The 15,227-nt window shown below is 45.8% G+C and overlaps 1 protein-coding gene across 1 annotated transcript; it reads left to right on the forward strand.

Moving 5' to 3' along the window:
- Window positions 1-556: 556 nt before the first annotated feature.
- Window positions 557-14,110, forward strand: LOC132975187 (synaptotagmin-4). The gene is made up of 5 exons (XM_061039570.1): window positions 557-770; window positions 2,376-3,379; window positions 10,004-10,178; window positions 11,460-11,626; window positions 13,071-14,110. Exons 1-5 carry the CDS (start codon window positions 749-751, stop codon window positions 13,212-13,214), a joined length of 1,512 nt encoding a protein of 503 aa, XP_060895553.1. The 5' UTR covers window positions 557-748; the 3' UTR covers window positions 13,215-14,110.
- The last annotated feature ends 1,117 nt before the right edge of the window (window positions 14,111-15,227 follow it).

The following is a 15,227-nucleotide window of genomic DNA, read 5'->3' on the forward strand; positions in this document are numbered from 1 at the left end:
AGCACCTCTGGTCACTTCCTGTCAGCACCTCTGGTCACTTCCTGTCAGCGCCTGTGCTCTGCCTCTGGTCACTTCCTGTCCGCACCTCTGGTCACTTCCTGTCAGCGCCTGTGCTCTGCCTCTGGTCACTTCCTGTCAGCACCTCTGGTCACTTCCTGTCAGCACCTGTGCTCGGCCTCAGGTCACTTCCTGTCTGTTTGTTTGCACTTCCTGACGTTGTTTCCTCTTTTCTAGATCCGTGGTCATGTTGTTCTTACTCTCTGATGTTCATCGCTTTGGATAAAAGCGTCTGATAAATTAAATTAAATGACTGAAAAATAGGAAAGCTTTAGAAGCGGATGCGTCCAAATGCACCAAACTCAATAGGTTTTTTATTCAAACAAGCTTGCAGCTTCCGGGACCCACTCCGGGTCCTGTGACCATAACATGCTCAAGTTATTTGAACTGTATGAGCGGATCTGTGTCTGTCCTCTGTTGTTATTATTCGTCCTATGTTGGTGTCCTAAGCCTTCAGCTGGGTTAGTGTAGATCTGATATCTGTGATAGAAAGACGGCGAGCGGCTGCTCTGGGGGGGCTGAGCTGCTGTGCCTCTAACGCACACTCACTCACACAGACTGACACAAAAGCTCAGTCACCACATGAAGCTGCTGCTGGCTGCAGGACGATGATCTGCTCTCACTCACAGTGCTCACACTGACTCTACAAACACACACAAACACACACACACACTCACCAAACTGTGGGAACATGTCGCAGTACACTCTGCCAGGTAGGAGCTCTTATTGAGCTTACTTTCCTTTCATCTTTGTGCTCTCTGTCATGGATTTGTTTTCATTTGAAGCTCCCTTGTTTGTGTGTTTTTCCAGACAAAGAACGATTGTATATATCTGGACGTTGCATGTTCTTCATTATGATGCTTTTACTTGATTATTAAGGGTCGTTAAATGTGTAGGAGAGCTGGAGGAATGAGCTGAAAGAGACTTGTGTCAAAGCTGTCAGATAGCTGAGAACTTTCTTTACAGTGAGAGTGTTTGTATATAGACACATTGAATACGACCCTGCAGACCAGGTTAACCTCGGTGTAAAGTAACTGCATGTTGTTTTGACAGATGCAGGCTTGTGTTGTCCTCACCCGCAGATTTGCCCCTCATGAGTCGTAAAAACGCAGGAGCAAGATTTCTTTATGGAACGCTGATTAGGCACAACTCAGATTTCAGCATTACCTCATGTTTTGTGTGATCGGGTCGTGCAGGGCCAGCATGAGTCATATTTTAGATGTTCTCTGATATTACTGCTGCATCATGCCCTTCTGTACTTGAAGCTCTTTAATGCAGGCTGACTGCGGAGCTGCCTGCTCCTGCACACACTCTCTGACAGAGCTGAAATTCATCTGCACTGACGCCACTCACCTGCATTTCTTCTTGTGTTCATGCACCTGGTGCAGGTCTTTACTGTCTCATGATCTTACATGATGCAGAGTGAGACACACCTGATGAGATGTGTTTTCCTTTTGAACAACAGAAGTACTTCACCTAAAGCTCTTCTGCTCTAAATCAGTGAAATAAATCAATCACAGCACTCCAAAATAAAAAGAATACGATATATTTAATTAAAGGAAAAGATCTTCTATAACATCAAACACATGCAGCTCTTCTTGTTTTCGCCTGTTGCGATGGTCACTGGCTCGAGCTCACAGCTTTCCAACCTTGTTTTGTGATCCTCACTGTGTCTGATGTATGACTCACCGCAGCACAGCCTCATTATGTGACGCCAAATGGACATCCGGGTGCAGCTTTAACGCCGCCAGTATCTGGAGCTCTGGCAGCACTGTGTTGTCGTTACACAGACGGAGTGGGTTCAAACACATTGAACTTTATCGGGATGATGTGTTGGATTTCATGTTTTTTATGTGAGCGAGGCCAAATGTCAGAGAAATCTGAATTAAATATAAAAACAAGGCATCAAATGTTTGAATCCTGATTCTGCTCATGCAGGAAAAATGAAGGATAAGGGCTCAAATGTATCACATGTGCACTGCAACTGCTCCATGGTGACTTTACCATTTATATAATTATGATTACAAGCCTGAGACACTTCCTCTTTAATCCCATCAAGGGCCCAGAATGCAGACACAACAAGATAATGCAGAGATTAAGATATCTTATTTATGCTTTTCTTTTCTTTTCTGACGGGGTCGCTCACTCAAAAGCACAAAACTGATTTAATCTGTTGGTTCCTCTTCTTCCCCTCTTTGTGTTCTATTTCTTCTTCTCGGTCGTTTCCGGATCACTCTGTCTCATCGTCTCTTGTTCATCGTTATTCTAACACGTTATTGAATTACTTTGATTGGACTCTTTGTTTTCTGTGTCTGTAGTTCACCTGCAGATCCTGCTGGCTGTGGGTCTGGCTGTGTTCTGCTACTGCCTGGTCCTCGGCTGCATCCTTTGCTGTCGCAGAAAGAAGAAGAAGAGCGTGTCCTCGGAGGACAGGGAGGCAGGCGACCTGTCTCCTCAGCGTGCAGAGAGGGTGACTGTCACGCTGAGTCCGTCTCCGTGCACGCAGCCCGTCAAACAGCAGTATGAGGAGCTGGATGGGCACGTGCTGGAGTTTCCTTCCTCTAAAAGCAGCTCCTCTCCCTCTGAGGATGACCTCCCTGCTCTGCCCTCTGACTCCAGCTCCAACAGATCAGCCGAGCCGTCTCCTGCCTCTTCTTTTCCGATGCGCCGCCTCAGCACCCCGGCTGTTCCCTCCTCTCCCGCTAAACGCTCCAGCCACGGCAGAGCCTCCCTGCCCTCCCTCACTAAGCTGAGCCTGGTGTCAAAGTCTCGTCGGGCGGCTGGTCGACGCAGCACTGTGAGCGGGGAAAGTTTTCTGTACAGGGAGAGCAGTCAGCTAACTGCAGGTGCTGGTGGAGCCTCCGGCCAGCAGGGGGAGCCAATTCCGTCTCAGTATGGTTCTAACTCTCTCTCCATCCCGTCCAAATCTGCTCCTCTCCTGCACTTCTCCCTGCTCTTCTCCTCAGCCTATGGCACTCTGGTGGTCAACATCCTGGGCCTCTCAGGGACCAGTCGGAGGCGCAGTGGGGTGTCTGTCCGGGCCAGCCTTCCTCCCCTCTGCCCCTCCCCTCAGCAGGTGGTGTCTCGGCGTCGCAGCCTCAGCCCAGACCTGCACAACCAGAGCTTTGTGCTGCAGGTGGGCTCTGTGGACGAGCTGCGCACCTGCACCCTGAGGCTGGCGGTGTTCAGCAGAGACTTCTCCGGCCTGAGAGAGGCCGCACTGGGCGTGGTGGAGCTGCCCTGTGAGCACATGGAATGGGAGCCAGACAGCACCACCACCTACACCAGGCAGCTTATCCCGACTAAAAGCAAGCTGAAAAAGGTACAGGGCCATTATCTCTTACCACTCATTCAATGTTTAGGTGTGTAAGAAAACACGCTGAAGTTTCCCAGAAATCATCTGTCAAAACACTGCAGATTCAAGCGTGGAGGATTTCTGAAACAAACCAAATTAGGCTGTCTGCAAACAGAGAACATTTAAAGTGTCTAAAGAGGTCAGTGAAAGTGAGGATGGCCGCTTAGTGCTGAGCTGTCTGTGAAATACTTTGAAGGGATCGTTTAAATCTTTGGGAAAACACTTGATTGCCTTCTTGCTAAAAGTTAGACGAGAAGATCAAAACCTTTGCACATCTGCCAGGGAAATGAGAAATGACTGCAAGCTTTGTTAGCTTAGCACAAACACACTGGAAAGGACTGGCCTAGCTGTGTCCGAGATCAGCACCCCAACAGTTCAAGTGTAAAGGCGCCATTTTGAGTTGTGTAGTCACATGCTGGAGCTCTCTCTCTCTCTCTCTCTCTCTGCAAAGGGTTGTCCTAAAAAAAGATGCAGGTCAGGATAGCCGTGTCAGTCTTTATGCTAAGCTAATGGCAAGTGGTTCCAAATTGAAAAACAACAAACGTCTTCTTGCCAAAATCCCACAGCGCTGTAAATCAGTCAGCTGCAGAGCGCTGGAGGAAGCTCGAGCTCACGTTAACTAGCAGTAATGTGAGACAGCCTGGCACCTCCAGCACGGATCAAAACACAACACGGACTCTAGGCATATCTTTTTTTTATCAGTCATTCTTGCAATGTGCCCTGTTATCTTTTCAGACTGACCGCCAATTTTCACATTCTCCATGCTCGCCGCAGTCCGTCAGCGCCACACGCTACGGCGTTGTTCGCTGCCACTTTACTTTATGATCCTGCCTCCACAGCGAGAGCCGCGGCCCGTCTCCGGAAGCGTGCCAGCAGCGTCACTGCAAGTCTGTTTTCAACGGAGCACGCTGTGAACACGCTTTCATGCTGTGCAGAATAGAGCGACGTGGACGGGAAGTCAGACGAAGAAACGCACAGAGCATCCGGTCACTTTCAAAATAAAACACAACATACAAATCGTCAGTGAGGGAGATCGAAGCATCTGCATGTTGAAGATGTGAAATTGATTAGCCAAGTGTTGCTAACGTTAGCAGTGTTAGCACCAACATCACTCGGTCCTCCTCCTTTTTTTTTCAGGTGGTCGATCTTTGGTGCAAATTGCGCCTGAAACTGGAGACTCTGTGTGAACACGTGTGCATGTATGTGTGTGTTTATTTTGGTCAAACACATGTTTAATCAGGACTGCAGTGTTCTCCTCTGTTGTTTGTCATGCTGACGTCGGTGTTAGCGATGGCAGAGCAAACGAGCACAGTGCAGAAAATTGGCGGAGCGCCCACGCTGCGCCCACTGAAACGCTGCCAGAGGGCATTAATAACTGACTCTTGGGGGGGGGGGGGGGTGGTCCTGATGTTTCACCCGACGTTAGTCAGTCAGGCAGAGTTTTAAAAAGAGATTTGTTGTGTTTCATTAAGACTCAGGTGTACTCACCTCTGTCCTTCCTGTCATGCCCATATATGGCGAAACCCTCCCCTCCTCATATCCATCATCCCCCCTCCTCTTTTCTCCGTGACAACAGCTTTCCGGGTGTCAGTGTGGAGCAGGATCTCGCTGTGAAAGAGCCAAGCTGCTCAGCTATCTGGATGATTCTGTACAGGGTGGAGGATGTGCAGCAGTGACGTCATCCTTTATGGAGGCGGTGAATGCATCTGTAGTAAACAAAGAGATCAGTGTGAGGGGACTGGTTGATGATTCGTCATTGCCATGCATGACTTATTCTGATATTTTAGGGGAGTGGGGGGATGACGAGGCAGAAATTTGTGCACGATGCACGAGGAGACAGATCACGACTCTAACTGTCGGGATGACAACATGAGTGAGGAGTGCAGACAGTCTATGTCGTGCAGCGATCACAGGGAATGAACGTCACCCCCCTGTGCTGTCTGTTTACACCAGCGGAGTCCAAAGTGCGGCACGCGGGCCATTTGCGGCCCTTGAGGGGATTTTTTGCGGCTTCAATCGAAGGATCAGAAGATTTTAGGCCTCATTCAGATTGGCATGTTTTGTTATTTTTCTTTTTCATGTTAGCAAGGGCTGAAACATATTCCTAAAATAGAAAATGTTCAGCACAATGTGTGTTTTTTAATTTTTAACTTTTACTATTTTCCAATTTTTTTGGTTAACTATGAAAATAAACCTCTACACTATTTTTGCAAACAAGAGGAGTGTTGTTTAACCCTTTAATGTCCTGAGCTAATTACAGAAAGCTTTCACAGGCCTGATTCTGAGGGGGAAAAAAATAAAGTAGAACGAATAAATAAAAGTATTTGCCAACCTTTTGATTCTGATCTACAAAGCCTTACTATTTCTAAATATAATAGTTTCTCACTGTAATGACTTGTTGTGTATTGACGTGACTTTTGAAGAGGTAAAAATACAAAAAGTTCACCACAAAGTATATTAAATATTTTAAAAAACAAAAACCTACGAGCGATTCTAACACGACAATTTTGGCCCGCAGGAAAACAAGTTTGGACACCACTGGTTTACACCATAGACCGCCATTATTAATGCACACTCACTCACCAATCCACCTCATGAAGCTTTTATTGCTAACCCGTAAATAATGACTTTTATACATACAGTATCCCTCATTTTCAAGTCTTCAGGGACAAACATGATGCTGAGCTCAGAAGCATCTTCTCTTGAAAAAGAAGAAAGATCAGAAAAGATGTAGGTGATGATGCTGAACCACATGCTACGTTTCTGACATGAGTCTTTTGTTGCTGACAGAATTTAAAATGTCCGTCAGAACTGCGATGGTAAAAAGGTCCACGAGGTCCATGAGGAGAAAAACGTGAGTCTTAAATGAGTTCCCCCTCTCTTCTGGGTTTTTCATGCTCGGGAGATCAGACTGAGTCATCCCGTGTAATCAGTCAGAAAGCGTCTCTTATGTAACCCGAGATGTCTGCAGGGGACGCAGTTAGCAAAATACACACAAACCTCTGAGCTGTTTACAAAGAATGAGCAAGAAAAGGATTTTACACAAGTTTTAATTTTACTTAATTACTTATTTAATTTTAGTTTTAATTTACTTTCTTGATTAGAAAACATATCCGAGCTTTAACAGTTGATCATATTTACAGTAGAGATCATGTCAGTGAACTATGAGGGCAAAAAACTAAAACAAATACCGTGAAATCCGGTGTATAAGACGCACTTTTAATACATATTTTTTCTTCTTAAAAGTTGGCTGCGTCTTATACACCGGTGCGACCAATATACCAGTATAAAATGCTGAAACACGCGCCGGCATTACCGCGGGTGCAGCAGCCCCTAACTGCAACCTGATGCGACCCATCCCCATTCATTGTGTATTGAAATCTGAGTGCATGCTGTGCTGGGAAAGACAGCAACACAGACCAGGCTGGCTGCACAACTTTTTTCACATCTTTTCTTCCTCACGAGGTCATAATCATGCATTTACAGAAAACAATGGTATATTGTTCAGTAAATAAACCTTGTCGAGTGCTGTTTTGATTTAAAGAGTCCAATAATAAAGTTAAAGAGTGACGAGCGGAGTCGGGCAGGGCGACTCGCAAGCTAGGAGTCTGTGCCTCACAACTTTCCCTGCAGGCTGAGAGCTCAACTGCCCTACTGTAGCTAGTAGGAGCGCAAAAAAATCGTCATGCAGGAAGACAATTTAAACTTCTTTTTTCTCTCTAAGAGACCTTAAAAATAGGATGCGTTTTATATACCAGTGCGACTTATATTCCGGATTTTACGGTAATCCTTCCTTAATCGTAATTGAGGTCAAATGTTCATTTAATCGTGATGTTGATTTGAGGTCATATCGCCCTAACACTAGTTATTGATTGCAATGTTTTTTAGGATCTTTTGGTTCCTGAACTCTTTTTGATGAGTAAACATGCACTGGGTCAAACTGACCCAGGAACATTATCGCTGACAAACGAACACAACAGGACGGTTAAATGCTGAGTTTTATTCTGAAAGACGTTTGTGGAGTCTTTGAACTCTTTTTCTCAGTTTGTGTTCAGACTTTTTAGAAATTCAGACGCACTTCCTGTAACTGTTTCCAAACGTTTGGTTCAAAACTATAAAATAATCAGTGACACCTTTGTTGTGTGTGTGGTTGTCAAAGTGCTGAGTAAGGTCGTATCGTGTTTGTGTGTATTATTTTCACACTGACTCAGCAGGTTTTAGATTCTGACTCCCTGTAGCCGACTTTATACTGCCAGATAATCATCAGAATACATTTTATTAAAAGGCGCCTTTTAAAACTCTCAAGGTCGCCTTACAGAGCAGAGATTAAAACTACCACGTAACAACATCTTGTTTATTGTTGCTGCGGAAACACCGGGTGTTACGTCAAAGTCCGCTGCATAAGGAAGCGTGAGCTGCTGCTTAAAGCTGTCGTTCTGTTGCTGTTTGTGCTGCTGAGATAAAAACGTCATGTAAATTATACTCGGATACATCAGCTCGTCTGTAAACATATTCTCTTCTTCAGGTCAATTAAAGCCGTGTTCACACTCGACTTCTTTTTTCAACTGCCAGCGCCTTTTTTACATACAACCCTACGGAAAAAGGATGATGCCTTTTTAAAAAGCGCTGCGCCCGATGCCTTTCTCAGTTGAATTGTTTTAAAGAGCCCATATTATGCCCTTTTTGGGGTTCATATATTTAATCTATGTTCCTACTTTTGTACGTTCACAACAGCTAAAGTCCGAAAAAAGTGTCTGTTTTCATGTACTGCTCCTCCTTGCTCTCTGCTCTGAGTCTGTCAGCTACGCTCTGCTGAGCCCCCACTGCTCTGATTGGTCTGCCGATCCACTCCGTCGTTATTGGTCAGTTGCTCAGCAAGCTTCTCGGAAATTTCAACATGAGCTACAGGGCTTGCCAGAATGAGCCAATGGGCTTAGATCAGTGATCTCACACTGACAATGACGCCGCATTGACACATTTTTTTCGAGGGGGGCTAGAACCCAGCGTTACATGCAGCTAATGCTACAGCTAACAGGAGGACGTAGGAGAAGCCGCGTTTCCGCGGACTTTGAATTTTTGCAAATAGATGTGCCTAAACATGCACAGGACACTTGGAAGACACACTAAAGGGCATATAAAACCAGAAAAAGCATAATATGGGACCTTGCCGTGTGACGTCAAGCGCCTTTCTGTCAGCTGACCAATAAGGACGAGTCGAGTAGGTGCGCGTGTACCTTGCCTTAGCATCACAGTGGGTGAGTCTATTTTCGGCGGAACACGCAGTACGCGGAGTACGATAGATCGACCCAGACAGGAAGTCAGACAAGGAAGCACACAGACGGTCAGTTTCAAAATAAAACACAAATAAAGACTCCTGATCGGATTTCTCATCACTTTATCAACATGACGTCAAAACAGAATGAACAACAAATCCTCCTCAGAAACACAAAGCTACATGTTGTTTACACGTTGTGAACGGCTGCTCATGGCTGCGCTCACGCTCCAGAAAACCGATCCAGCCGGGCAGGTCGCGAGCCGTCCAGCGGAGCAAACTGTGGCGTTAATGGAACGCAGCTTGACAGTAAGTCAGTAAGCCTGGGCTGTGCCACCCCAGTTTGGACATGCCCGTGGCCCTAAAACGGGATGGAAACCATTCTTCTATTGGTCGGTTTGACCGATGAATGCATCTTCCAGCAAACAGCTGGAGAAGTCAACAGGTTGAAAACAAATCTGTTGCTGTAACTTTAAGGTTTGAGTCGTCCGTCTAAAAGGGGGCGCGGGGTGTGTGAGTGACTCTGAGGTGACAGGCAGGAGCAGTGAACCGAGAGCTCGCTTCTTTGATGAAATCGTCTTCACAATCTGCTGCCCGGCCTCAGAAAGGCGCCGGAGGCCGGAGGGCGACGTTCAGCCCGATGACAGCCGAGTGTGACTCACTCAAGCCAAACAATGCGAGCAGACAAGATGATGAAATCAGATGGAGATTAGCATCATTACTTCACACTGGATATCACATCTATCCACAGGGAGCTGGCTGTTTGAAACTCTAAACCCTGACAGCTACGTCTAACGTTCATCCATTTGACCAATCAGCTTTAAGTGATTGGAAATGAGACGGACCAGCTGAGCTTCTCGCGCACGTCTATATACGGCGCCTCATGGTGTTTAACAAATATAAAAGGTTGGTTTGCTTAATTTTTGTGAGTGTGACTTCTGTTTTGTTTTTTTGTTTTGAAATAAATTCTTGGAACAAATTTTGTTCTGATATGTTTTGATTTTTGTAACCAAACTAGTAGTGTCTTAAATGATAAGACTTGTAACAAGGGTAGGTGTAATAAGCTAAAGCTTCAGCCTACACCTTTTTCGGTCAAAATGTTTTTGTCACAGAATCAGTATGAATGTACAAAGACGTGATGACAGCGTTTCAGCGTTGTGGAAGCACGGCACAGCGGTCTGAACAGGGCTTCAGATGGCATGATCAACACTTTACAGCCCGATCTGCTCTTGTTTTCAACGCACAGCGTTTAGTGAAAGTGGACATTTTCATCTTCTCACATTGTTTCTTCTTCTCTGGTTTTCCCTCTTCTTCCTCAGAGTACGAGTTCTCAGGAGGCATTGGGTCAAAGGAAGAGCTCGGGGTGTGCGCCGCCACGGGCTTTGGGCCAGCTCTTCATCCTGCTGCAGTACCAGTCTCTGGCAAACCGCATCAAAGTGATGGTCCGAAAGGCGGAGAATCTGTCCAAGCTCACACGGATACCAGGAGCTGCAGGTAAAAGAGACACACTCGGTCATCGTCTGGGACTTCCCTTTGGAAACACAAAACATAGTGTAGCGAATGATCTCCACTTCCGCCAAGTGACTACCAAAATAAAATACCCTTATTGTAAAAATGGCACAGATAAAAGAAAGGCTTGAAGGAAGTAGTTATCTTAAGAATAATAATTTTTAGGTCATTTACACATAGATCAAGCAGAAACATATCCAGGGGCTGAAAAATGAGGTCAATGCAAACTGCAGTTCCTTGAGTGTCCACTGGAGGCTCTCTCTCCCATTAATCCATTAATCATTATTTCTACAACGCCAATTCATACCACGTGTTATCTCGAGACGCTTTACTAAAGAGCATATGGGATTCCTCTCGTTCCTGTTGTACACACGTCCTCGCCGCTGAGGTGGAGGTCGGAGCAGGAATGAGGACGGCGGTGGTTCTGGGGACGACACAGTCTGATGGTGGTGGCTGGGCCTTAGGGACGTCAGGTAGTAGTGTCATGCAGCAAAGGGGCCGAGGCTTTTATTCTCAGTACACAAATGCATCATGTAAAGGCTCCAGAGCGCACAGTCAGCGCTTCTCTTCCAGAAACTAAACACCAGCTGGACAGAATTTCTGTATCGTCATATTATCCTAATCGTGGTCCACTTTTACAGTATCGTACCGTATTGTATCGTACCGTGTCGGGAGTTATAGTGCTGCTATAATCTACGACTTTGAGATACATCCTTTAGCGGTGTGGCCGACGTGTAAACTGTGGCGCTCTCTGTTTTCTCGTCTTTGGCCTCAGAAACAGTCGGATAGAGAGGATCAGCCTGCTCTCATTTCCCCTGCTGTTTGTTTCTCATCTCGTTTTAAACTCTGCTGCGGCGTTGTTGGCGAGAAGAAGCCTGAGATGTGTTAAGAGGGAGACGCCTGAAATGTTTGGATGTCTGGTGTCAGTGTGTTGTAAGAAACAGCTTCTGATGTCCTGCAGAATAAAAGCCTGATTCTTGTCTGACAGTGAGACACTGCGGTTTAATTTTAGTAAATCCAATTAGCACGCTAGGACGGATTTACAAGAGATCCCTGATTACAAGCGATGATGCAGATTAGGAGCAGTGGCGGCGCTCGGAGAAGATGATGAAGATGTAGACGAACATGTGGGCTGTTCCCTGTGATCAAAGAAAACACACGACGAGAATGTTTCTACAGCGTCTTTACGTTCAACATGAAATGACGCCATGGAATGAAATAAGACATCAATCTGAATCTTGGATCGTTTTGTTTCCCCTCCCACAGACCACTACGTCATCATCAACCTACGCTGGGAGGGGAAAGTCATCGGGACCAAGGAGACTAAAGGGGCAAGCGGTCCAAACCCGGTGTGGAACGCTCCCTTTCTGTTCGACCTGCCGCCAGGTGACATCACTCAGCTGACATTGGCCCTGGAGTTCATCGTCATGCAGGTACGAAGTTTAATGTAATTTAAAACATATTTCACTTAAAACAGAGACGTAGGTTAATGTTAATGAGATCTTCATCTGAGCTCCAAAAACATGTTTTCAATGTTTTTAACCAGGAGAGAAAGATCTCTCTTTTTGAGAGTCCCGGTCGAGACAGCTACACCTACAACAGAAAAACATTATGAGACATTAAAAGACACTAAATTATGACATCTTTGTCAAGATCATCAACAAGCACATCAGGGTGAACATCTGCAGCCAGATGTTTCCGCCTCAGAGTCGTTTAACATCCTCTTAACATCCTGCTTCAGGTGCTCCTCGGACAGTTAGATATGCTGCATTCAGGTGCTCCTCGGACAGTTAGATATGCTGCATTCAGGTGCTCCTCGGATCGTTAGATATGCTGCATTCAGGTGCTCCTCAGACAGTTAGATATGCTGCATTCAGGTGCTCCTCAGACAGTTAGACATGCTGCATTCAGGGGCTCATCAGACAGTTAGATATGCTGCATTCAGGTGCTCCCCGGATCCTTAGATATGCTGCATTCAGGTGCTACTCGGAGGTCCCATTTTCAGACTTGGGAAGTCTTTTGACTTCAGTGTGTTCCTGTGCTTTCAGCTCAGAACGTCGGCATCATGATTTAAATTCAGAAAGTCGGAATGTTATAACAACAACAACAAACAGCGTGGACGCTACGAAGAAGATGTGTGAATGTCTCTGTTACGAGTTATAGTTGAGCAAAACGTTGATGTGAAATACGTGAATTATTAAAAAGTATCTTGACATTAACATATTTAAACATACATTAAACATATTTTGTCCCCCTTGTGAGGACGAATATGACGTCAAGCCAATGTTGAGCGGGCGTTCATGTTTATTTTCCAACTCTGAAACTCATTTTTCTGATGTTTCCGACACCACATGAACGCAGCATTAGAAAAGGTCCAGGGCCCGTATTCACAAACATCCTGAGAACTGTCGCAGAAAGCTCCTCACTCAGCTTCTAACATCTCAGCGAGGATTTTTAGGAACAAGCAGTCTGTAGTCTGTAGGGTTTTGAGAACAGCCCCTCTTTTTCTTTTTCTTTTTTTTTTTTTTTAAAGATTTATTTTATTTTCTCCTTTAATGGAGATATAGGACAGTGGATGAAGTCGGAAATCAGGGAGACAGAGAGTGGGGAATGACATGCGGGAAAGGAGCCACAGGTGGGATTCGAACCTGGGCTACATGGGGCGTGCGTACTAACCAATGTGCCCCGATAACAGCCACTCTCTTAATTGCACAAATACATTGGCAACATTTTGGTACCAGAAAAAAGTTGCCAATCTGTTTTTTACAAATTAGACAAGTGAACGGCATCGATATCGTTTGATGTTATTTATTGTGTAAAGATTCTGTTACCATGACAACCTTCTTCTTACACGTGTGAACTTGAATGCATCCTCAGGGCCGACTCTACACGAAGAGCAGCATTCTGGGCCGCGTGCTGATTGGTGGAGACGTTTCAGAGGCGGGACGGGGACACTGGAAGGAGATGTGCAGTCGGGGGCAAACGGAGACGGCTCGCTGGCACAGCATCCAATCAGAGTGACCGCTCGACTACACACCTGTTGTCTTCACCTTAAGTCTTTATCTCTTTCTTTGTACGGCGGCTATTACACCAACATGGCCGAGCATCTGCAGACCGTCACAAAGACGAGCGGTGATGGCGCCGCTCCTCCACGCCGCCTTGTGATCCTTTGCGTCTGTATAACTGTCATGGTGGCTGTTTTTGTGGCGCTGTGTGAAAAAAGCTACAGATGTGAAATTATGACATCAGAGATGTGAAACGTTCTTGTGGTTAGCTGTGATGTGTTACCGTGCCAGTATCTGTCCATCTCCTCTCCTCGCTAACATGTATCAGTTCATTACTGTTAGGCCCCCGTGTCCACATGGCGTTTTTCTGTTAGCGCCAGCACAACACAGAGAAATAGCGCGACGCCCAGCGTTTTATTTGTGCAGCCTCTCCGAGCGCTCACGTTGGAAATCTCTTTAACTTTTCAGAAAGGCGCTGTTGATGTCACCGGCGTTCTTTTCCAAATGTATGATATTCTCTTTAGTTTTGCCGCCTACAGATCGTGTCTTGTACCCACATCCTCCTCTCTCTGCGTCTGATCGGGAAATAAGCGATCTAAAATATAAAACATGCAAAAAGTAACGGAGCAGTGTCGCTCATAAAGTGGCCGTTGTCAACAGACTGTTGTCATAGAGACAGGACGGACAGCACACAAACGCTTCATGCCATCGCTCCAGTGCACAGCGAGCGCTTTTCTGCCTTGAAAAGACGCCAGGTAGACACAGGGTCTTTATTGGTTTAGTTTCCATGACGATTTAAAGGTTTCTCTTGTTATCCATTGAACACTACAATCTCTTGTTTGTGAAATGTTTTCACTGTTTTAAAAGGTCGTTCTGCATGTTACATTCGATGATTAAAGTTTTTTATCACCTGTTTGAATAAACATTCACCTTTAATTATCTCAGTCCGGAGGTTGGCCAAGCACCAACCTAAATGAAACTGACGCTGAAGTGTAAAATCCTGCAGTTCCTCGAGTGTCCGCTAGAGGCTGGCTGCAGCAGCACAGGAAGTCACATACACACCCATTCTAAAAAGTCTGTTTTTACAGCAGAAATTAACATGTTTACAGCCTGGTTCAAAAAACCAAATAGGTCTGATTAGCTCATGTCTCGATCGACACACACTGTACGGGGGGTGAATGTTTTCATGACTCATCAGTTTTGATTTGATGAAGGATAAGAGTTATTCACAATAAGGCGTGTAGCTGACCTGATTGACAGGTGGGCGCGGTGTAACGGTTTGTCAGGAGGTTTAAAACCCGCCTCAGCTCCAGCTCTCAGTCTGTCGTTAGGTTGACTGAAAGTTAGACTGAGACAGCATTTCCAGCATGGAGACCGCCATCGATGGGACTCCACACAAACACACACACACACACAGAGTGACACACACACACACACACACACACACACACAATGACACACACACACACACACACACACACAGAGTGACACACACAGAGTGACACACACACACACACACACAGAGTGACACACACACACACACAGAGTGACACACACACACACAAACAGAGTGACACACACACACACACACACACACACAGAGTGACACACAGAGTGACACACACAAACAGAGTGACACACACACACACACAATGACACATACACAGAGTGACACACAAAGTGACACACACAATGACACACAGCGTGACACACACAAAGTGACACACACACACACACACAGAGTGACACACACACTAACACACACACACACACACACACATACACACACACACACACACAGAGTGACACACACACTAACACACACTCACACAGTGACACACACACACACACACAGTGACACACACATAGTGACACACTCACACACACAGAGTGACACACACAAACAGAGTGACACACACACAGTGACACACACACAGTGTGACACACACACACACACACACACACACACACACACAGAGTGACACACACACACACACAGAGTGACACACACACTAACACACACACACTC

Source organism: Labrus mixtus, chromosome 1 (genome assembly GCF_963584025.1).
Source record: "Labrus mixtus chromosome 1, fLabMix1.1, whole genome shotgun sequence".
NCBI classification, from domain to species: Eukaryota; Metazoa; Chordata; class Actinopteri; order Labriformes; family Labridae; genus Labrus; species Labrus mixtus.